Consider the following 21,990-nt stretch of genomic DNA (forward strand, 5'->3'; position numbering starts at 1 on the left):
CAATCGATAAACTGATAAACTGATCAAAATCGAGTTTCCTATGGTAAGATGCTGACTGACATGCTACCAGCCAACTTATGAGTCTGGATCTGCATTATTGTATAGGCCAGTTAGGGCCGGCAATGAAATCCATTGTGTAGTTCTTGTTGAAGAATTTATGGCATTCACCGAGGGCTCTCTCCATGTTTAAGTTTGTTAGAGCTAATATGCGATGATATTCTCCAAACAACGTTGTGCATTTTCAATGGCGCTCTAGAGGAGATGGGTGATACTTTCTGACTGTTGTGTGGTGAGGTTGATAGAACTTGCTTGGAGGACAGGTCTCTTGACTATTTTCATTAATGGCTAGGAAACACTGTTCTAGCAAATTTTCAAACGGGGTCATTCAACTATAAGCAGTGGTGTGAGCGATCGAGAATTTAAATATATTTCTTGCGGGTTGCATGCTTGTAAACTGGCACAAAATACAAGTAATCTATTATAATTAATGCATAACTTAATCAGCTCTTTTTCATACCTCACCTCGCCTGGAGCGGAGAGAAATCTTGCTTGCTATATCTCCATGTTTGCACGAGGGGGGAATTTTTATTAGCCAGTGTGGCCAATGTTAGAATTATTTAGTATTCACTTTTCGCAACTTTTTACAATCCTTAATTAATAGATTACTACGTTTCCAATTCTTCGAAGGCTCCGAAAAAGATTGAGCATTGGTTCTAACTCACACATCGACTTGGGTAAATGGTACCTGTTTGTTTGTTTTTTATTTTTTTCTTGCTCTCTGTCTAAGGAGAATGGAATTATTATTTTTTTAATAACTTTTTTTTCTTTCTCTGCTGGACAACTTAGCTATTCAAATAAGGAGAGAAGGAACAGGTCATACTTTCATTCTACACTGCTGGTCAGGTATGATGTGCTTCTTTTGGTTCGAATGGTTTTTGAGGGGAGAGATTAAAATGTTTCCAAATAAGCTCCAGAGATCGAGAGTTGGCATAGAATGAATTGTTTCGTAAGTACTGAATAAACATATATCTATTTACTAGCATTGTTATATTGAAATTAGTGTTTTTTAGAGCATATAGTATTTCACATATTTTTCTGTCTCGCGACCAAGAGGAAGTCCGGCTCCTTTCTCGTATATATATAACGTATCAGACTCCATTGCATTCTCTCATCCCTATAATCCTCAACTTGATTTATGTGCACGGTACTACATAACTTTTTTTCTTATTTTAATATCATTCACGTTGATCTGACTCCCCCCTCTTTTTTTTTCATTAAGATTGGAAGTGCGAAATTCGAGACTTCCATCAATGATAGACCCGACCTATTCCGGGATGGCTCTTCCAAATCCTTCTACAGAACAAAAGTCCTTACAAGTCTCTTCCAGACGTTTTTCTCTGCGATTGTCTAGACAAAATAGTATGAGCAATTTAAAGGAGGATATCGTATCAGATTCGACGACGTCGTTAACTGGGGCTACAACAACAGCGCTGCATCTTAGCACCTCCAATGGAAAACTCAAATACAGGACATTGGAAGCCGACAATTCGCCGGCACGCCGGAAAACTACCCAAGTCAATGTAGAACTCTCAGGCATATCAACCGCAACTACAAGAGCAATTAATACGACCCAATCTCCTTTGAGGAAAAGAAAGCGGGGGCATGCTAAACTCAGTCTCTCAGTAGATCCCATCAGTCATTCTTCGAATGTATCCTCGAATAGCTCTCCGAAATGCAGATTTACACACAATAGTAGCATCCCCAATGAAAGCAATGGTAAAGGCAACAATGTAAACGGAAGGCTTTCTAAGCGTTGTGATAGTCCTCTGATAGCCTCATCGGAGGACATGACCGACTACCAGTCTGAACCAACTTCTCCAGTAAGCGTAGCATATTCGGATCAGCGGGTTCTACGGAGAAATAGCTTAGAAAATCATGATGCGACCAAGTCTCTATCGTCTTCTCCAGCGCCGAAAATCGAGGGCTCCTTTGTGTCAACTTCTGACTTAACATCTGTTGGAAAGAGAAATTTGCAGAACGAGCCTTCATTAAACAATGAGAACAGCAAAAACCCGCTCAATGCATCACATCCCAGTCAGTGCGTCGCCAATTCGAATGACCGCATATTGAGTTCAAATGTTGGTGGAGAGCCGGCGGGGCAGCAGCTCTATGATGACATATTTGCAACCACAGATGAAGATAGTTTATTATCAGAACCTATATTTAATCATTCTTCCTCTTCCGATGATCTTGAACGCGGTCCACACCCAAAAACCGCCAGAACAACGCGGCGGCTGCGATCCAGGCATAGCTTAATTCGTAAACCTAATGGCCAGTCGGTCGATGATGGATATATAGCAACAAAATCCAAACGTGTCAAGCGTTTTTCTTCTTCCAAACTCGGGCCCGAGCTGAAGGGTGCAATCCCCGACCCGGCTATCTCGAAGGATAATATAAGACGTGTGTCGGAGGGCCTTGCTCCCGATTCGACATTGGCCCCAGGCGGAGCGGAAGGTTCGAACTCTGATTCAGTCATTAGGATAGACGCCTATCATCGCCCAAGACGAAATGCATCCAAGCAAAAACTAGTGACGAGGAGGGATATACGTACCAAGTAGGCGTTTTTGTTTCCGATTGCATGCAATGATAAAGCTTAATGTTTAATCCTTTTCTCTTTTTTTAAGCCTTCTTTTTGGGAATCTTCAACAACGAAACGTTGATTCAGATATGGATTCCAGCAGGGTAAGAAGCAAGTGTTATACATATGATCCTCCACATCAGTTTCATGTTCTTTCTCCCATATGCAACAGAACAACGATTACTGTGAAACCTGCGGGGAGGAGGGCCATTTTCTCTGCTGCGATTCCTGTCCGCGATCATTTCATTTCATATGCATTGACCCGCCCGTTGATCCAAATGCTTTGCCCCCTGAAAATTGGTACTGCAATGCCTGTCGTCCCAACCTTCAACCAAAATACACGAACCGGATATTTCGAGAGTTGCTGAAATCATTAGACAGTAGAAACCCGACCGTGTTCACTCTGCCCCCACCCATTAAGACGTATTTTAAGGGAGGTAAGCTTCAATTCTTTTGCAAAAAAAGTAATTTAGATGTTGCTGATAATTACTTGCTCGCTCTTGAAAGTTGCGGAAGGCCCATCGGGGGAATACATTGACATGACGGATATAAAGTCGGCAAAACTAGGGTAAGCCAATGTCAACCTTATTAAAGAGCAATTGCATTGTGACCTGATCTTTCTACTAGCAAAACCTGCCAAGTCGACGAGACAGATCTTCTCCGCTTAAAAGACAAAGCGGGCAACATTATTCTGTGTCATCGATGTGGTCGATCTGCCCTTGCGGGAGCAATTTTACGCTGTGATTTTTGCCCACTGGCCTGGCACCTCGATTGTCTAGATCCGCCGACGATCTGTCCTCCTCCCGCCTCTCGGAAATGGATGTGTCCCAATCACGCCATCCACGCCATTGTAAATCAATTATTTATTTTTGTCTTGAGTACACGAAGAGATCCTGATACCCTTCTCCTTTTATTATTGATTTGCTTTGCATTCCTAGCCGAGACAGAGGCACAAAAAGGTCGAGATGTACAAAACACCCCCGCATCCCTTTGTGTCCAATAGTGGAGATATTCAGATTGTGAATGATGTTGACACAGATGAGCATTATTCGGGGCAGGCTTTTAAGGTGCCCGAGTATGCGATCAAAGTGAAATTCTTCGAGACGGCTCGAAAGTAATGGCCACCACCATAATTCCTGTTTATTTTTTTCTGATGAAACTCAGTGCTGACTGCATCACTGTGCTCTCTTTTGTCTGTGTAGGATAAGAAAAAAGAAATATAGTGAGCGCGAAAGGCTTGAAGAGATGTCACCGAACCATATGGCATGACACCTTCTGATAAATTTGGGCGCGAACTCTAAGTGAGCCAGAGCAGCATCCGTTTCGGCCTATGGGGAAAACCTCTAACTTTTGCATTGCATTTTTTTTCCTTTTTTTCATATACTATTATTAGTTTAATAATTTGTTTTTTTCTTTCTACATTTTCCCTTAATCCATGACGATAATGGTCATTTCTCCGTCCCCCCCTTCTTTTTCTTTTTAGTATTGGCATTAGGACAATTTTCATACATTCGCCATTTGCATAAAAATAGTATGATTTTATCATATATTATTTATTCCCAAGAGGTATGTAAAAAAACCCAGCCCAAAAGAGGAGGAAAAAAAATAAGGAGAGAAGAGGAAAAAGAGGAACGTTTACAACTCAAGAGGGAGTGAAAAAGGAGGGAAAAAGTACCAGACGCACATAAAATAAAGAGAAAAGAAAAACGAAGGGAAAAAAAAGAGCGAGAGCAATCTCATTTGAAAGGGGGGAAAAAAATTGTAAAACTTTAGACATAAAATAAAAGAAATAGCTTATAAAAAAAACAAAAGGGTCCAAAAATTATTCAACAGTCTCCCACCCACCGCAATAAATCCAAAGTCAAATATATGTATATGTATATGTATGTATGTTCAAGCATCATCCTCTTCTTCCGCGCTCTTCAGCCAATTAATAAACACAGAGCATTTCTGCTTAACTCCATTGCTACCCACACCCTCTGGTGTAGTCTCCTCGTGCCATCTCAGGAATGTTTCCTCCTCAATAAGGTCATTGTCATAGAGCCATTTAAAGATGACCGCGATTTTGGGTAGGAGCACACTGTTGCGTTTGTTGATGTATTTCTCCCACGCGGAAACGAAGGCGAACTGATCGGCAGGAGATCGAATGAACTATCAGGGGGGACGCATGGGAGAGAAAAAGCAGAGAGATTAGAAGCCTAAGACATATACACACTGCCACGCTTTGAATATATGCTTACCGCCGCAAAAAAGCCTTTCCTGGGACTTAGCACCTTCATCGCTCCCTCGGGGCGAACCTCATCGAACAAGGCTCTCAAGAGGATCTTGAAGAGTTGCGGCTTAGAGAGATCGTACCGAACCTCCATGCGTGCTACCTCGTTCGTGTCCTCCATAATGCCTTTGTTGTTATTGGTCCCTAGTGTTTGCCGCCTCTCTTGCTGGCGCAAAAAGAACGCCTTTAGTTCCTGCGCAAGCGTGTCGTCCAAGGTGGATTTGGTATCGGGGGCCTGAACCGCCTCGGGCTTCTTTGCTGACTGGAATTTGAGGCGATCGTCAGGAGAAAGTTCAACCACCTTCATCCACGTTTTCTCTTTCTCAACCTTAAATGTGCATATCAAAGGACACGGAAACAGAATTAAAAAAAGTGATCCGGTTTGCCGAGGCTCGAATTTACCTCGTGTTGCCCGCTGAGGAACTCCTTCAGTGACACTTTGTCCTCTCCTCGTCGTCTGGCTGTGGCTGAGGCTGAGGCTGAGGCTACTGCTGGTTTAGCATTGCTGGAAGCTTCAGAAGGGTTTGGTGACGACGCCATCTCCGGAGCCTTTGGTAATTCCTCCTTAACCGCAGGCGAATCCGTTTGCTGTACGGGGGGAGGGGCACTGCAGTTCAGAGGAATTTTAGGGGGGAGGAAGAAAAGTGCGAGTGGGTGAAGATTAGAGCAGAAGGAAACCAAAATGAGAAGCATTCAATTAACTAGCTTACTCTCGCAGTGGTGCTGTACTAGCAGCACGACTGGGTACATCGTTGAGGATTTCGGACCGCGCAACATGGGTCGGTTCCTGCACATCTCTGTCGCGCTCTCGCTGCCCACCAGCAGGGGCGCCCATGTTGACTTCGCGACGATCATCGCCATCTCGTCGTTCCTTGTCTTTCTCTCCAGACTCGCTGCCACTTCCCCCGTTAGTTCGCTCGAATTTTGGTCTTTCGCGCAGCTCTGAAGTACCATGGGCAAAGTTACATTTCGGGCCATACTGGCAGAACCCATCCTTCATGAACCGTTCGCAGAGTCGCGTTTTGTAAAGCGGATTCCCTGGGCCATCACGGGCCGCGACCGTACGCTCTGGCTCAGCGGGACGCTCACGCAGCTCCGCAGTGCCATGCGCAAAAGTGCATTTAGGGCCGTACGGGCAGTGGCCTTCGGTTTCAAAACGCTCGCAGAGCCGCGTCTTGTAAAGGGGATTATCCTGCTCCCGCTGCTGCTGTTGCTGCTGCTGCTGTTGCTCCCTGTCCCTGTCTCGGCTTTCCCTCTGGTGAGGGTGCTCCCGTGGTTGATTGCCTCGCTCTTTTTTTGGCTCTCCCCGGTTGCGCGCGATCGCCTGCCGCTGCGAATCCAGGGGGAGTGCAATGTTCATGCTGCGGAATCTATTTTCCACTTCGTTCAGACTGCCCATCGATGTCGAGGAAGTACGCGAGGGAGAGGTGGGGGACTTCACGCGCCGTAATTCGACAACCGAGCTGGCCTGCTTGATGACATCCTGCATGCTGCGGTAGAGGGCCTTTTCCATGGCGTCTTGCAGGTTAAACCAGGATATATTGTAGCCTTCACCCGAGGGGAGGATTCGGCCATGGTCCGACAGGCGAGCTAGAAAAATGGCCACATTCTTCGGACTGTCCATTATTGAAGAAAACAACATATTAGCAGCCATGGTAAATAAAGGGTGGAAATGGCCAAGATCAAGGCCGGGGTAAACCCGTAGTGGCACGATTCAAACATACCGGGTACCAGAGAGGTATTTAATTTCGACCTTGAAATTTTCTTCCACTCGCAGATCCTTCATCGGAATACCGGTCAACTCGAGGGTTTCCCGCAGCGCACACCTAACGGTAAAAGACGGTTAATCACCGATTCGGTAAAGACGGGCCTGTGGCGATGTACTTGATGAGATCTTCATTCCCGATGACCCGCCCCTTTGGTACTGTCCAGTGCCGCTTATGGGAGAAGGAATCGTTCAACAGGAGGAATTCAGATGTATTACGCTGCAGTCGATAAATCAGAAGGCCAGCATACACGTTCCCTGAAGGACTCAACTTATCCATGAGGGCAGAATAATTATCTTGGAGTGAAAAGAAATGGATGAATATGTATAAAACTAGAAAACTCGCGCCGCTTGCTTTATCTTGTTGCTTTCTCTCTTCTCTTCCGTCCCTTTTGAAAAAGTGGTTGTTTTTTGCTTATTTTCGCGCGGGGTTTCAGCTGCTGCGCCAGCCCAGAGTTAAACAATTGCGGGGAGGAGGATCACAGGGAGTGGCTCACTATCTTGAAGGGTGTAGAATAGACTTTTTTCCCCGTGAAAATATGATTTTTCGCCAGGCAGCCAGAGGTAGAGGCCGCATACAATTCCCACTGCTCGAGCGCCGAATGCTAACTCATCCGATCGCTCTTTCTCTTTGGAACTTGTTTTCATTTTTTTAGCTTTAACCTCTACTTCGAGTGCTTTAATGGAGTTCACCAACGCCCCCCGTCCTTCCGCTACGTATGTGATTCCATTTCGTGCATAAAGTTGCTTCATAGTTTGGTATTGATGGGCCATCTTTTTTTTTTCTCGGCATTGCTGTCAAACAATATAAAGTATTATTATTGCGGCCCATCTCTCGGACGCACTTCGTCCGGCTGGAGGCCACGATGGTTTTGACTACAAGGTCTTGATGATACAGCGTAGCTCCCGCGGAGCATTCAAGAACTCGTACGTGTATCCTGGTATGGCATTAGAGTCGAAAAACTATATACCTACCGGGCTATTCTCACCTCAAAGCTTATAACGTTTGGCTAGGTGGAGTAGTCGATAAAGCAGATGAAGACCCGAAATGGCTCGAAATGTTCCCCCAAACGGAACTTCCAAGGCAGGATTACGAGTCTATCAATGGCATATCGATATAGCCTCCGCTAATGTGTTTATTTCTCTAAAATAGTGGTTCCATTGCTCGCCGTATTTGCGGTATCCGGGAGGCATTCGAAGAATGCGGCCTACTCTTGGCAGAGCCAGATGGAGAGAAGAGCGTGAAAATCGACGAGAAGGATATTGCGCGCTGGCGAGAGGAGGTTGGCGTCCATTGCAGAGTCGGTCACTACTAACTGGAGATTTACCAACTATAATGTCTCTTTGTCAATTAGGTACACAACGACGCTAGTCGATTTCTCCACATGATGAAGCAATATCATCTTCGTCCTCTGGTTGAGCGCCTCTTCCTCTTCAGCCACTGGATCACACCTACATTCGAGACAAAACGTTTTGACACACCTTTCTTTCTCATTACACTGCCGGCACTACCCTCCGGTCCCACCAACGGCCAAGATCCAACCGCTCTAGTAGCCAGTTCCTTTGCGACGGCAACTACAATTGCAACCCCAGACCACAAGGAAAATGTGCAGCTAAATTGGTTCACTCCCGCGCAGGCGCTCAGGGAGTTTGAGCAAGGAAATATCAATTACTTCCCCCCGCAATTTTATACTCTTCAGGAGCTGAGCTGTGTCCCGAGATTGGAAGATCTCAGCCGAAAATTCGGAGCGAGAGAAGTCTCGCCGATATTACCGGAATACCAATTTAATGAGGATAATGTGGGAAAAAAGGAAGCTAATGATGAGGATGGCCCATTCCTGGCGCTTCCTGGAGACGCTGAGCACACCTGGACCCTTGAAGTGCCCGGCTCGATGGTAAGCAAAAGGCGACATCGAATTTACGTGGCTCCTGAAAAGCCGCCCTTCAAGAAATATAGGCTAGTGATGTCTGGGATTGAGAGTGGCTCGAATGCGTGGTCGAAACTCTAGCCATCCTATAAGAGGAATGCTATTTATTATTTTTATTTTAGCGAAGCTCGATGGAAATAAATGATACCCCACCTTTCAGAAACCGTGACTTGAATTAATGATGACGTCACTGTATTTGTTTTCTTGTTCACCCACCTTTTCCAATCCGCTGTTTCCCTCTTTTCAGATTCCCCTCTAAAATTGATTAGATCTGGGAGCGGACTCGCCATAGAGAGAAAAGAAAAATGTCTACCAGCACGTATGTTTTATGCAGGGTGCTATTCTTTATGATATCCCCCATCGATCGAGGTTAACCAATTGTTGATTTTTTGGGATTGAAATAGGACTGTTCCCACTGCTGATCGAGTCTTTGTACCCGAGACCTTGTTGAAGAAACGCAAGGTCCAGGACAAGCAAAAGGCGGAACAAGCTGTTGCTTTGGCCGAAAAGAAGAAGGTATGTAATAAAGATCGATCAGTGCCCATGCGATTTCGGTTTTAATGCTGAATATGGATGTGATGCACTCCGATCACTTTGAATTGCCCCCTCTCCCACCTTATCGAACTAATCCAAGTAATGGGTCATAAACTAACATGTATCCCATCTGCATGGGTGGAATATTTAGGCTGCCCGCCAGAAACGCCGTGTCATTTTCAAGCGCGCAGACCAATATGTGCGGGAGTATCGCTCTGCTGAGCGTGCTGACATTCGCCTTCGCCGCCAGGCCAAGGCCAAGGGCAACTTCTACGTCCCTCCGGAAGCCAAGCTCGCATTTGTGGTCCGCATCAAAGGGTAGCTATTAACCGCTCTCTATGGCCGTTTGGCTAAGAGAAAATACTCAATCATTTTATTTCCTACAGTGTCAACAAGATTTCTCCCAAACCCCGGAAGATCTTGCAGCTCTTGCGTCTCCTCCAGATCAACAACGGTGTGTTCATCCGGTTGAACAAGGCCACTATCAATATGCTCCAGCGCATTGAGGTAAAGTTCGCAGCACCCCCCCCCCCCTTTTTTTTTGCTCTTACTCGCTTTACTCATCGCTCAATCCGCCTCTTGGTTAGCCTTTTGTTGCATGGGGATATCCCAACCTCAAGACCGTGCGCGAGCTCATCTACAAGCGTGGCTTTGCCAAGGTCGATCGTCAGCGCATCCCCATTACGGACAACGCCCTCATTGAGGAGCACCTCGGTGCCTATGGCATCATCTGTATGGAGGATTTGATCCACGAGATCTTCACTGTTGGCCCGCACTTCAAGGAGGCGGCCAACTTCCTCTGGCCCTTCAAGCTCAATAACCCTACCGGCGGATGGCATTCCCGCAAATTCCGCCACTTTGTCGAGGGGGGCGATTTCGGCAACCGTGAGGACCACATCAACGAGCTAGTTGGCAAAATGAATTAAGCTTGTTGAGAATAAATATCTGTTAAAGTAGTCCAAGGTTAGAGGAAACAAAAGAAAAGTGTTATAAACGGCTCTCTAGCCCACATTGAAGATACAGTGCCACCGCGGGGGCTGGGAGGTTAGGCGGAAGCGGATATACGGGAGTTGTCAGCAATGAACTTAGAAGCAATAAAGTCTACTTGTATTTTGTTCATTCGTTGGCCAAGCCTAGGCCTTGTCGAAACTAGGCCCCTCTCGGGTGGGACGAACGTGTGGCTTAGAAGAAAAACAAAGCCTCCATTCGAGAGGTTTCGAAATCGCGTTTGGTCGTTAGGTAGAGCAAGCGTAGTGCTCTAGTAGTTAACGAAAAACAAAGCAAGACAAAAGGCCGGGAGCAATGAACAAGGGCAAGAAGAAGGACAAAAAGCCTCAAGCCGATCAGCAGGCCGATGCGAATGCTTCAGCCCCGAAAGAGGAGCTTCCTGAGGATGTGAAGGACATGGCCAAAGACGCCGCAAAGTCCCTTTTGAAAGAGACGGGGAGAAATGAGAAGAAAATACAGGATTTGCTCGCGCAGCTTCGGCTAGAAGCGGCCATCCAACAGAAAAGGACCAAGAGCGTAGACCATGCATTCTGGAACACGCAACCCGTCGTCAAATCTGGTATGCACGATGAGACTTTTAACAAGGACGCACTTGGCCATTTTTTAAGTGAAGCCTCTTCCTATCTATTTTTCCATGTGTAGCTGAGGAGAGAGACGCGATGGGACCCATTGAACCCGATGTACCCCACGATCAGATTCGGAAAGATCCATACCCTCTCCCCGCAAGCTTTGAGTGGTGTGAAATCGACATTAATAACGACAATGAGGTCGCTTTCATTTCTTTGAGCTGCTTCTTTATTCATCTCCATTAATCTAGGAGACTTTCTTTGGGACTATAGATTCAAGAACTCTACGAGTTGCTCACCAACAACTATGTTGAAGATGATGACGCCATGTTCCGATTCGATTATTCTGCGGCCTTCTTGAAATGGTGCTCATCTCTTTCACGTATACACCCCCCCCCCTCTTTTTCTCGCTAACTCTCTCTCGACTCTAGGGCACTGGCGCCTCCAGGGTATAGGAAATCGTGGCATGTTGGAGTTCGCGTCTCCTCAAACAAAAAGCTTGTAGCCTTTATCAGTGGAATTCCTGCCGCCCTCAGAACGTATGAACAGTAAGTGACCATTCATCTCCCCCTTTCTCAGCTCGCGTCTCATAGCTGACGGGGCCCTCTCTCCCCCCCCCTCCTTTCAGTAAGCATCACCTGACCGAAATCAATTTCCTGTGTGTGCACAAGAAGCTGCGCAACAAACGTCTCGCTCCCGTGCTGATCAAGGAGATCACCCGCCGCTCCCACCTCGATAACATATTCCAAGCCGTGTATACAGCAGGTGTGGTTATCCCAACCCCTATCGGCACTTGCAGGTAGTGTCCCTTCTTCTCTCCCCAGAGCCTTTTGTCCCAGGGGGAAAGGGACCACGGATTGCTCATCCTCGTCCTTATCCTCATCTTCCTCACCTATAGATACTACCATCGATCCATCAATTACAAGAAGCTTGTCGAGGCGGGTTTCTCACATCTTCGACCGAATCAAACCATGCATCGCATGCTCAAATACTATCGTCTTCCCTCGGAGACACAGCTGCCCGGGTTCCGCCCCCTCGAGACACGCGATATCCCTCAGGCACGAGTCCTCTTGAATAACTATCTGTCCAAGTTCCATTTGGCACCGATTTTCGAGACCGACGCCGAGTTCGAGCACTGGTTTAAACCCATCGATGGCGTAGTTTGGAGTTATGTCGTGGAGGTATGTACTCGCACTTTCCCTCATCTGCTCCTATATTTAGTTGCATTTACGAAATCACCCCTTCACACATTCATTCCTTCACTCATTTCCTTTCTACACTTTGACAAATTAGGATTCCTCCACCAAGAAGATAACCGATCTCGTTTCGTTTTACTCCCTCCCCTCCACGGTCATCGGAAACCCTGTGCACAAGGCCATCCATGCCGCCTATTGCTTCTACTATGCCGTCAATCCACCCTCCAGTGATGATGAAAAGTGGCTCAAGACGCGCCTCCAGTCTCTGATGAAAGATGCCCTTGTCATGGCAAAGAATGTAAGCAAAAGTCCCAACTCATTTCTACGGAGGAGCTAGGCCTTCACCGTCTACACGGATGCTGACGCTGTTTCTTGGCATCTTTGTTTTTTTTTTTTGCGGATGCTTATAGCTTGGATTTGACGTATTCAATGGGTTAGATCTGCTGGACAACAATCTCTTCATTGATGAGCTCAAGTTTGGCCCGGGAGACGGGTTCCTGAACTATTACATGTATAATTGGCGCTGCCCTGAGGTGAAACGTAACAAGGTTGGGCTTGTTATGTTGTAAGGGGGCGGCTTTTCTTTTTTTCAAAGGATGGGTAGAATTTTTTTTTTTGCTTTCTTTTTGTGGATGAAGGGCGAGATGGGGGGGGGGAGAGGATAAGTTATGCTGGTAGGAGGCTGAGGGGCGACCTCTCCATGATATGGAATTATAAATATATTTCAACGTCAAGAACTCACCAAGAAACTCCAAAGTCCACGGGAGGGACCCTTGCAACCCCTATGGAAAAGAAAAGAGGAAGAATAGAACTAGTAGAGAAAATACAGGAGAATGGATAAGGGCAGCGGTGAAATCATAAATAGATGCTTGGCATTGATGACTTGGAATAAAATATAATATATGTAAGTGATGGAGTTGACAGTAAGAACTACAATATAAAACAAGTAAAATATTTCCAAGAAAGAAGAGGCTTCAAGTATATACACACAGGATGGGGATGGGGAGCAGCGAGGAGCGAGGGGGAGCTCACACGGGCAAGATTCCCATCTCGCCATCCAGGAGAATCTCCACGACGTCGTCCTCTTTCCTGCTGGATCCGGACGAGGCCACGGATCGCGGCGTCATCATGCGCTCATCCTCGATGTCCATTCTCTCCTCATCCTGCCGGTGCAAGACGTGCCGATAGTACGAGGGATAGGAGCGAGTTCCGAGGAAAGCCTGCTCGCTCCACACAAAGCCATTGTCCTTGGCCAGCACGATAATGGGGGCGGCATGCGAATAGTCGTAGTGGGTAGGGGGCTCGATGCAGCGGACCTCGGTGCTTGGCTCAGTATGAGGCCGATATCGCGGGCGAATCGGCTCTTGGGCCCTGCTGGAGGCGTGTGCATTGAGGCCGTGCGGGGGCGACGAGGCGAGGTTGCTGGGATGCTGCTGCTGCTGCTGCTGCTGCGGGGGGAGCTGTGGCTGTGATGAGAGAGGGGGCGTGGGGCGTAGCTGGATGGAGGAGCTGTTCATGGTTCCTGGGCCGAAACTGCGAGAGAAAAGTTGGCAATGCTCAAGCCGGGCGACTGGTGAGAAAAAGTGCCCAAGGGGGGCGACTGAAACCGTGATGAAAATGAAAAAGTTCGTGCATCACAAGACTCCATTTGGCGGCCCCGGCCAATCACCCGAGGCCAAGCTCGAGGAAATTATGCACAAGTTCCGTCAAAAAGCTAGCATGACAAGTTTCAGTTTTGCCAGCGAATCTCGACTGGGAAGCCGGCCAAAGGCCCCAGCTACCGCGCCAAACGGCCCTCTCAAACCTGGCCACATGGCGCCCAGCATTCCCCTCCCCTCCTTTCCCCGCACTATTCCTACGGCCGGTTTCCCCGGCACGGGCAGGCCTCTCCTGGTTGTTTGTAATGTTCTTTTGCATCGGCGGCTGGCTAAGTGCGTTGGGGGGCATGGTCCTCCTCATCTTCGTCCTCATAGGGAATCTCGAGAATCGGCCCCTCCTGAAGAACATCTACTTTCTGCTGATAAACGACGGCTCTCAGTTCTATACGTTTGGGCTGTGGAACTGGTGCAGAGGCACGTCGACTGAGGTTGAGCAGTGCGGGATTTCGAAGATTGGCTACATGCTAGGTGATTCATGCGCTTCGCCCTCCCTTCCTCCTCCTACGCATGCTAACTGTCCCCCTTCCCCTCATAGATCCCACTGCCCCCTTCTTCAATGCATGGAATGGGAAAATCGCACAGGATGCGGCGCTCTCCTCCGTAGCGTCCGTGGTGTCCATTCTCTTCATTCCCGGGGTGCTCGCCGTGGGTGGCGGGTGGCTGCTGGGGGTGTGCTCTGCCCACCGTCGATACACGTCCTGTCTTGCCGGGGTTCTTGTGCTGTTCGGGGCAGGCATCTCCGCGCTCGGGTTCGTCCTCGCCATCGCCTGCTACTACCAGGTGCAGCGCCTCGCCAGCTCACCCGCGATACAGGTGGAATATGGCCCGGCGACGTGGCTCACCATGGTTGCGACGGGGATGCTATTTGTCGCCGCGGTCAGCTTCCTGGTCGGTTGCTTGTTCCCCCATGCGGAACTGGAGGACCTCCTGGACAAGGTGGGAGACTTTGTTCGCGGGGTCCACCGGCGACCGGCCAAGAAGCGCGACGACAAGCAGGACCGACCAAGCTGGGAGGCGGCCAAGGGAGGAAACGAAGAGACAGCGCAGCTGTGTAGGTCGTGCTCGCAGCGCAAAGTGTGCAGCCGATGCTCGCGCGAGATCGAGGAAGAGGAGAGGCCCGAAGCTTGATGCAGGCTGGGATAAGCCACAGGTCTGCTGGTGGACCCCCGATAGAGTTTAGAACTGAAGCCTGGCCTTCTCGCCAGGGACCTGCCCTATCCACTCCCTATACACTCGTTTTATTTTATCATTTTGTATGGCAGTATCTTCCTATTAATACACTCAGCCTTCGGTAGTCTTGTTCTTTATTGAATGTAACTAAGTAATGCTTCATTTCTCTCGGCCGTGTAAGAAAAAGCCGCTGCTTTGCGCAACATTGTGCCCCTAGGGGATGGCCGTAGCCGTCCGTGACATCGTTGAGGGCCCTTCTAAGGCTGTCAAAGGGGGAAACCTACTTGACAACCTTAAATAACATTAGGCTCATAGTGCCCAGCGTGCTACGCCCGGTGAACTAGACCGGAAGCCGCCGAGGGAATGAGAATGGGGCCCATAGCCATAAATAGGTTGAAGTGTTGGATCTGAATAGAGAGCGAGCCGAAATCTGGCGATCTACAAAACACGTTGATAGGAGGCTTCTCAGATGGAGAAAGAGAAATGGCCGCATAAGGGAGAAAGTCGTCTTGTCCATCTCGATTTATGGATTTTGGTCAAGTATGGTAATTTTCACCTCTGTGAAAGGCCCAATTAGGCATTGCACGGCTCTTAGTCATTCCATCCTCCAATTCGGACCAAACCTAACCCTAGTCGCAACACCCCCAAACGAAACCCACCACAGCCCGACGTAACCTAGCTTCTTCCATATAAGGAGATTAGAGTTTTTGTATATTCAGGTCTAGTTGACGAAAATCATCCTAAATTTCCTTCTAAGGCAATTTCTCTCCCTTGACTTTCCATAATAGGAACTGTATTGCCCGTAACTAGAGGGCGAGATGGATCTCTCTCCGTATATAAGATGGCCCGGCTTGACAGCCTGTCTTCCGAACTCATTCTCTTTTCTCCTCTCACAATATTCTCGAGATAAAAGCAATTCCAACCGCTTCCAATAAACAAACACCAAATATGACCCATATCCTCGCGTTTGAATCCGCATCTCAAAAAACCCAATATCGACACAACTCCTTCACCGTCACTATCCATAGTCAACCTCGCGTCGTCTCCTCAACTGTTTCCATCTATAGCGCCAAAAAATCCAGGTCAAAACCCAATTCCAAGGATACACATCTTAGTGGTTGAGACAAAATCTGCCGGAAAGATCCGCTATAAGCACCCTTCCTACACCTTTGTGATTAACAACAACATTCGTGTCGTCTCCCGCACTGTTTCCACCCCTGCCACCGCAAAGACACCCTCGATGGGTGTTGCCAGAAGCGGCTATCTCTCTTCCGTGTAGAGTTGAATTCATTCTCCTTCACCAACCCTGGTTCATGAAATATGCAGATTGTATATATTTCAATGTTTTTTAGATGTCTGGTTGCATCTATACAAAAGTCGAAAGGCACCATACCCCCCCTTTCTTCCTCTGTTTGAAAACCATTGATATTAAGTATTTTAATTTTTGGAAAAGTGGCTTCTTTTCCTTGGGACTAGATAGTATCTGATTTCATTTCCCATTGGATTTGTTTGAATACACACCCAAAATATCATCATTGTAAAGTGAATAAAAAAAAGCTCCAAGGTGGAGGCTATTTCGAACTAGTATTTTAATCAAATTAGTCTTTGACAGTGCGCCGATTTCCTCCTGCCCATTCATCACGGAGACGAAGAGACGGCTTGAATACGCATTTACCCATGATGAACTTGATCCTACGGCTGCACGTCTCTGAGAAGGGCGGTTAACTCTCGATCTTCCCTCATGGATACTCTCGCGGCGGTTCAATGCTTGCACATACTACTAAGGAATACTTTGTTTCTCTGTGAACCTAGCAACACTTTGATGAGCTTGGGAAGGGGTCGGGAATGATCTAGTGACGGCCGCGTCGACCAGCATGTAGCTACTCTAGTTATGTCATGGGTTTGGAGACCTATATTCGAACATGTATAAGAGTACCGAAAGCATGCGATTTTAAGTTGAAATAGACTCTTCAAGCGGAAACGTCACAGCATGATGAATCATCTCTATCTTATGCAGTCGCCTTCCTCCTTTTTAAGGAGCATTTGGACACCGTAACCAATAAGGAAGAGGCAAGGGCATATGAAAAGCCTAAACTTTCGCCATCAAGGTAAGCCAGACAGCCTATCGGCAAAAGTCTATCTAGTCATTCTTACTCCAGCCTATCCCGCTCCACCCAATCAATTAGGGTCCAGGGACCCTCTTCCATGGAACTTCGACTGATAGGGGACACAAAGGAGAGGAAATAAGCGCCTTATCTGATTCTGGTAGACATGGTAGGATATGAATGATGAATAGAAAGACAGAAGAGGGCAAATGTGCATGATTGGCTTTGCAGTGAACAAAAAAGCATTAGGAGCGACGAGGGATAGGGGAGTCTAATCCAGGGAGGATGGTTTTTAGTGTTTAGTAGAAGGATTTCAGGGGAAGGATCGAGTCTTCTTCAATGACCCAGTGGGGGAGGATGCTTACTTTGAAGGACTGCTCATGAAGTCATTCTTGCGCTGGATTAAGGAGGGGGGGGGACTGGCATTTCGTTCTGCTTCGTCCGTGTCCATGCCAAATCCGCTTGCCGGACTCCCGGAAAAACAGGATCCTGTCATGTGCATAGAGCCATGGGTCATGCACTGGTCGCATGGATGCTTCAACTTGGGGTGCTACCCAGATTCACCCGCCCCGTTGTATATGACTCCAATTAGTAAGGGATGAGTAATATCTGATAATGAAGGGTGAAGGTCAGCCGAAATGCTGGAGCAAAATCTGGTGATATCTGGAGAGGTACGTCATGCTCCAAGGCGATGACCGAAGTTGCTTTTCGGCGTTGGCCACCGAAAAATTCGCATCCGACCCCCTCCTCCTTATCGCGAGGGGGGTTGTTCGCTTTTCGAGCTTTTCAAAAGGCGACTGCATAAGAAGCTTGGATAGCGGACGAGACCTGAGAAAGAGACCAGGCAGGTTCGGGGAGGACGCACGCCGCTCGTGTTTCACTGGTTGTATTTATTCCAGAGTCCATTTGAGGAGCATGAGCATGGTTAGCCATCGGTCGTGGCTATCCCGAAGTTTAAGAATGCTTTTCAAAGTCCGAACACTCGGTTGATAGCGCAGCCGGGACTTAAACCCAACCCAAATAGTCCCGCTTTTCTGTTTATAAAATTGGAGGCCAACTTGCTCACTGTCAAGCTCAAGAAAGTCATTAGAAATAAACTAAGCTGGGAGAAGAAGAAGAAGGACCGAAAAGAAGCCTATTTGTTCCTCTTTGCGCACACCATCCCTACGTTGCCATCTGTGCTCTCCCAGTGTTGATTCCTTCTTGTTCCCATTGTTGTTCTTTCGAGCCAACTTCTCCTGCTTCCCCGATCCTTTTTGTTTCATGAGTGATCAAGATTACGAGGCGCTTCCGGAGACGGCGCCAGTCTACGTGCATCTTATGGCAGGGGCCGCCGCCGGAATCACCGAGCATGTGGTTATGTACCCGGTGGATTTTTTAAAGGTGATGACTCATCTCCCCCATCTCGCTTGGATGCTACAAAAATAGACTGCCATGGTTTGGCCATGCCTAACTCTCTCTGCCTTTTTCTCGCATTTCCGGCTCCCCTCCGGCTCCCTTTCCCCTTATAGACTCGGATGCAAATTCTGAATCCGTCCCCTGCCGCGGTGTACACGGGCATCAGCAATGCCTTCTCCCGCATCACGTCCACCGAAGGCGTGACGCGTTTGTGGCGAGGCGTGAATTCGGTGATTCTCGGGGCGGGACCAGCCCATGCCCTGTACTTTGCCACGTATGAGAAGTGCAAGGATGTCTTTGGCGGCAATCGCGAGGGCTACCACCCCATAGCCACCTCCGTGGCGGGCGCGATTGCGTCCATCTTCCACGATGCATTCATGACGCCCTTTGATGTGATCAAGCAGAGAATGCAGCTGCACGGATCCACTCACCCGACCATTATGGCATGTGCGCGCTCTGTGTACCGCGTGGAAGGCCTGCGTGCATTCTACATTTCGTACCCCACCACGCTCTCCATGTCGATTCCATTCCAGTCCATCCAGTTCACCACGTACGAGTTCTTCCGCAAGCTGCTGAACCCGGAGAACAAGTACGACCCCTGGGTGCACATCGTGTCGGGGGGGCTCTCGGGCGCCGTGGCGGCCGCGGCCACCACGCCGCTGGACGTGGTGAAAACTCTGCTGCAGACGCGGGGCCAGGCAACCGATCCCCGCATCCAGAACTGCTCCGGCTTCTGGCAGGGGGCGCAGCTTGTGTACGAGCGCAACGGCCCCCGGGGCTTCTTCCGGGGGCTGCAGCCCCGCATCCTGGCCCACATGCCGTCGACCGCGCTGTCCTGGAGCGTGTATGAGGCCGCCAAGTATTTCATCCGGCGGAAGGAGCAGAAGGAACAACACCTCCGCTTGTAAATATGATCGCCGCTATACAATCTGCTTATATCTCCTCCTTCTCTCCCGTCCGCTCCCCAAAAGAACAGACTGGACACACACACACCCCTTTTTTTATACATATTTATGTGTTCTCTTGTACGAGTAAAAGCTTTAACCTTTTCCCCGCCCCCCCGTTTCCTCACCCTCGCCCTCGCCCTCGCCCTCGCCCCCCTCCTCTCTCCAACGAGAAATATTCCCTATCTTGCTATTCATTCTCTTTTTCCTATTCTCTATTTTATGCTTCTCACTTCTATTGTTTTCTTTTCTTTTTTCTGTTATCTTTTTGCTTGTAGCCGAGGCAGACAAGCGTGGTTGGACCTTGGTTGGGTTTGCATGGATGTTGCATTTTTTTTTTTTTACTCTAAACAATAAAGGAAAATGGATGGACATTGGTGATGGACAAGCTCACGCGTCCGCTGCTCACGAGCCCAGGTGGGCCGTGGCGGATCCACCGAGAAGGGTGGTCCAAGGTTGAGGAGGCGCGTCTGGCCGACCCGGCCGGAAGGACGCCAAGAATACGCAGCAGCCATGACGACAAGAAAGGGATCCCACGTAAGCAAGCCTGAGTTTGATCCATTTCTCCTTCCGCAAATGGCAGCGCTGCTCGGTGTAAAAGGAGAGACGGGATTCCCACTTTGTTTTTAGGTTGTCTTTGCGGGAGGCGAGGATCGCTTGCCGGTTGGATGGGGAGGGCAGATTCGGTGGGAGGCTCCTCCCCCTCCCATCTCCGCCGGGGGTCTGGCGCTGGGGGGATGGCTGCCACAAACGTCGGCCCAAAAGGGGGAAACAAGCCTCCCCAACACGACTCTGCGAAACCGAGTGCCCGGGGGAGTGAGAAGGGTTGACCGAGTGGCCGGTGCCAACCGACAGGCATGCAGCGAGGGCTTTCTCGGGCGGGCCCCATCGCTCCAAACTCTCTTCCTCCGGCCGCCCCCTTCCCCTGTGGCCGTCGCGCCCGCCCGCCGAGCCCACATTTCCGGCCAAGTTTCGCCCAACTCGCTCGGCATCCCTTGGTGACAGCTACAGCGGGGGGGTCGGCGGCAGGCCTTGGTTGAACAAGCGGGGGGCCGCCATTTGCACGGAGTTAGGTTTGGGGGGGGATAGTTCAGGGGCCGGATACACAACTGCTACCAGTGGACAGGAACGGCTGGAGCTTGTTTTCTGTTTGGGATTCTTTCTCCTCTCTCCTCCCTTGTCTCTCGTGGTGCTGCGGCTCTGCAGCGCTGCGTGAATGTTTCTAAATCGAACGTGTTTTACTCTGCAGAAACACGCGTGCGCGGTGTTGAGGGAAGGCAGCAGGGCCGTGGGAGGGGGAGGGGGGGGGGCGGTTAGGCCTCTTATAGCGGCAGCCGCCATAGAGTTTAATTAAATCACGAAGTCCCACTGAAACATTGCTAATTTGTTTTTCCTGTGGTGAAATCATGGCTCTGCATGCAGCAGAGCCATATCCACACCGCGCTTATGGCAACGGCCCGGGATGGATCGAGCTGGGCCTTTCTATTTTTGAGCTGCTCATATTCGGCCGGTAACACCCCCGTCTCATAGCCGGAAACCAATCGAATGGCCGCATCGCCCATGGTTTTAGAGTTGAGCACGGTGCGTCGTGCAAAGGCACCAAAATTCGAACCTCGACACTATCTCAGAACAATTCATATTACAGCATGCTGTTTCATTCCTAAGGAGAGTGCTTTTCGTTTTATTTGCACTCCCTCCCGCCCGGTCCACTCATTCCCTCCATCATTCCTCCTCGCCCTCCCCCCGCTGCCATTAGCATTGTCGGGCCCGTCATTCTCCCTCCACTTGTCGCCCTCGCCATTGCCGTCGCCGGCGTTGCTCTCCCCCGCTAACAGCATTGCTGTCTTTGCATTACCGATTCCGGCTTATTTATTCTGCCCCCCCCCCCCCCTTCGCAAAAATCCCTCGCTAATATCCCTCTCCTCTTCTCCTCGACAACATGGCTTCCCTGGCAATAAAGAGAGCGGACTCGGGATACCAGCTAGACTACGACCACCTGCAGCCCGCCCTCTCTACCCGCACGCTCTCGGAACGCGGCCTGCCGTCGCCCGCCTCGCTGTATTTGTCCGACGGCTCGATCCTCACCAGCGAGCCCTCGTCGCCGCTACAGAGCGAGTACGCGGACGGCGTCACCCTGATAGACGAGCTGCACGACTATTTCATCGACGAACAGCACGAGGACTATATCGGTAAGTGACGAGGCATTGGCCCCTCCAACCCTCCCTCTGTCCGAGACTAACCGCTCTCGCCCTCTCCCCCTGCAGACGCGGAGCTCAACCACCGGAAGCGTGAGGCGGCGGCCCACGAGATCTTCTCGACCGAGCGTACCTATGTGAGCGGGCTTCTGAGGGTGCGCGACGTGTTCGCCCAGCCCCTGACCGCCCGCAATTCGGCCAAGCTCTCCCCCGACGACATCCAGGCCATCTTCAGCAACCTGGACCAGCTCATCGAACTGCACGAGCAGTTTCTAAAGGAGCTGGACGAGCGGGAGCAGATCTGGGGCCCCACGCAGCTCCTCGGCGACCTCTTCCTTCGATTTGTAAGTAACCGCCCGCTCTTCTTCCTCGCTTCTCCCCCCCTCTCTCGCCCTCCTCGACTAACGCGACCTCTCTCTCCTCTTGCTAGCACGCGTGCCTCCATATCTACAGCCCATACCTCCAAAATTTTCCCCTCGCCATCGCCACCATCGAGCGTCTGCTCAAGACCAACTCGAACTTCAAAAAAATTCATTGATGTAAGCTATTGTTTGCCCTCTCTCTCTCTCTCTCTCTCTCTCTCTCTCTCTCTCTCTCTCGTCGTCGTCGTACG

General features: G+C 49.4%; 11 protein-coding genes across 11 annotated transcripts; 8 read left to right on the forward strand and 3 right to left on the reverse strand.

Moving 5' to 3' along the window:
• Positions 1-1,310: 1,310 nt before the first annotated feature.
• Positions 1,311-3,756, forward strand: VTP21DRAFT_10491 (uncharacterized protein; the record flags this gene model as incomplete). The annotated part of the gene is made up of 6 exons (XM_069389833.1): positions 1,311-2,614; positions 2,685-2,742; positions 2,811-3,075; positions 3,146-3,206; positions 3,266-3,488; positions 3,577-3,756. 6 exons carry the CDS (start codon positions 1,311-1,313, stop codon positions 3,754-3,756), a joined length of 2,091 nt encoding a protein of 696 aa, XP_069253114.1.
• Positions 3,757-4,531: 775 nt separating this feature from the next.
• On the reverse strand, positions 4,532-6,955 carry VTP21DRAFT_10492 (uncharacterized protein; the record flags this gene model as incomplete). The annotated part of the gene is made up of 6 exons (XM_069389834.1): positions 4,532-4,789; positions 4,879-5,238; positions 5,313-5,517; positions 5,621-6,526; positions 6,635-6,736; positions 6,795-6,955. The coding sequence occupies 6 exons, from the start codon at positions 6,953-6,955 to the stop codon at positions 4,532-4,534; spliced, it is 1,992 nt and encodes a 663-aa protein (XP_069253115.1).
• A 259-nt stretch (positions 6,956-7,214) lies between these two features.
• Positions 7,215-8,684, forward strand: VTP21DRAFT_10493 (uncharacterized protein; the record flags this gene model as incomplete). Its single annotated transcript, XM_069389835.1, has 6 exons — positions 7,215-7,239; positions 7,332-7,392; positions 7,489-7,616; positions 7,690-7,759; positions 7,829-7,958; positions 8,031-8,684. The coding sequence occupies 6 exons, from the start codon at positions 7,215-7,217 to the stop codon at positions 8,682-8,684; spliced, it is 1,068 nt and encodes a 355-aa protein (XP_069253116.1).
• Positions 8,685-8,908: 224 nt separating this feature from the next.
• Positions 8,909-10,063, forward strand: VTP21DRAFT_10494 (60S ribosomal protein uL30; the record flags this gene model as incomplete). Its single annotated transcript, XM_069389836.1, has 5 exons — positions 8,909-8,922; positions 9,008-9,119; positions 9,289-9,455; positions 9,524-9,644; positions 9,725-10,063. The coding sequence occupies 5 exons, from the start codon at positions 8,909-8,911 to the stop codon at positions 10,061-10,063; spliced, it is 753 nt and encodes a 250-aa protein (XP_069253117.1).
• A 376-nt stretch (positions 10,064-10,439) lies between these two features.
• Positions 10,440-12,476, forward strand: VTP21DRAFT_10495 (uncharacterized protein; the record flags this gene model as incomplete). Its single annotated transcript, XM_069389837.1, has 8 exons — positions 10,440-10,704; positions 10,788-10,912; positions 10,985-11,076; positions 11,143-11,259; positions 11,340-11,510; positions 11,610-11,892; positions 12,005-12,205; positions 12,318-12,476. 8 exons carry the CDS (start codon positions 10,440-10,442, stop codon positions 12,474-12,476), a joined length of 1,413 nt encoding a protein of 470 aa, XP_069253118.1.
• A 459-nt stretch (positions 12,477-12,935) lies between these two features.
• VTP21DRAFT_10496 (uncharacterized protein) lies at positions 12,936-13,424 on the reverse strand (the record flags this gene model as incomplete). Its single annotated transcript, XM_069389838.1, has 1 exon — positions 12,936-13,424. One exon carries the CDS (start codon positions 13,422-13,424, stop codon positions 12,936-12,938), a length of 489 nt encoding a protein of 162 aa, XP_069253119.1.
• A 100-nt stretch (positions 13,425-13,524) lies between these two features.
• On the forward strand, positions 13,525-14,693 carry VTP21DRAFT_10497 (uncharacterized protein; the record flags this gene model as incomplete). Its single annotated transcript, XM_069389839.1, has 3 exons — positions 13,525-13,807; positions 13,881-14,033; positions 14,101-14,693. The coding sequence occupies 3 exons, from the start codon at positions 13,525-13,527 to the stop codon at positions 14,691-14,693; spliced, it is 1,029 nt and encodes a 342-aa protein (XP_069253120.1).
• A 990-nt stretch (positions 14,694-15,683) lies between these two features.
• On the forward strand, positions 15,684-16,014 carry VTP21DRAFT_10498 (uncharacterized protein; the record flags this gene model as incomplete). Its single annotated transcript, XM_069389840.1, has 2 exons — positions 15,684-15,762; positions 15,851-16,014. The coding sequence occupies 2 exons, from the start codon at positions 15,684-15,686 to the stop codon at positions 16,012-16,014; spliced, it is 243 nt and encodes an 80-aa protein (XP_069253121.1).
• Positions 16,015-18,103: 2,089 nt separating this feature from the next.
• On the forward strand, positions 18,104-19,146 carry VTP21DRAFT_10499 (uncharacterized protein; the record flags this gene model as incomplete). Its single annotated transcript, XM_069389841.1, has 2 exons — positions 18,104-18,223; positions 18,352-19,146. 2 exons carry the CDS (start codon positions 18,104-18,106, stop codon positions 19,144-19,146), a joined length of 915 nt encoding a protein of 304 aa, XP_069253122.1.
• Positions 19,147-19,587: 441 nt separating this feature from the next.
• On the reverse strand, positions 19,588-21,020 carry VTP21DRAFT_10500 (uncharacterized protein; the record flags this gene model as incomplete). The annotated part of the gene is made up of 3 exons (XM_069389844.1): positions 19,588-20,187; positions 20,622-20,801; positions 20,874-21,020. The coding sequence occupies 3 exons, from the start codon at positions 21,018-21,020 to the stop codon at positions 19,588-19,590; spliced, it is 927 nt and encodes a 308-aa protein (XP_069253123.1).
• A 101-nt stretch (positions 21,021-21,121) lies between these two features.
• On the forward strand, positions 21,122-21,915 carry VTP21DRAFT_10501 (uncharacterized protein; the record flags this gene model as incomplete). The annotated part of the gene is made up of 3 exons (XM_069389845.1): positions 21,122-21,371; positions 21,447-21,721; positions 21,808-21,915. The coding sequence occupies 3 exons, from the start codon at positions 21,122-21,124 to the stop codon at positions 21,913-21,915; spliced, it is 633 nt and encodes a 210-aa protein (XP_069253124.1).
• Positions 21,916-21,990: the final 75 nt, after the last annotated feature.

Source organism: Calcarisporiella thermophila (genome assembly GCF_041956535.1).
Source record: "Calcarisporiella thermophila strain CBS 279.70 unplaced genomic scaffold VTP21scaffold_7, whole genome shotgun sequence".
Classification (NCBI taxonomy): domain Eukaryota; kingdom Fungi; phylum Calcarisporiellomycota; class Calcarisporiellomycetes; order Calcarisporiellales; family Calcarisporiellaceae; genus Calcarisporiella; species Calcarisporiella thermophila.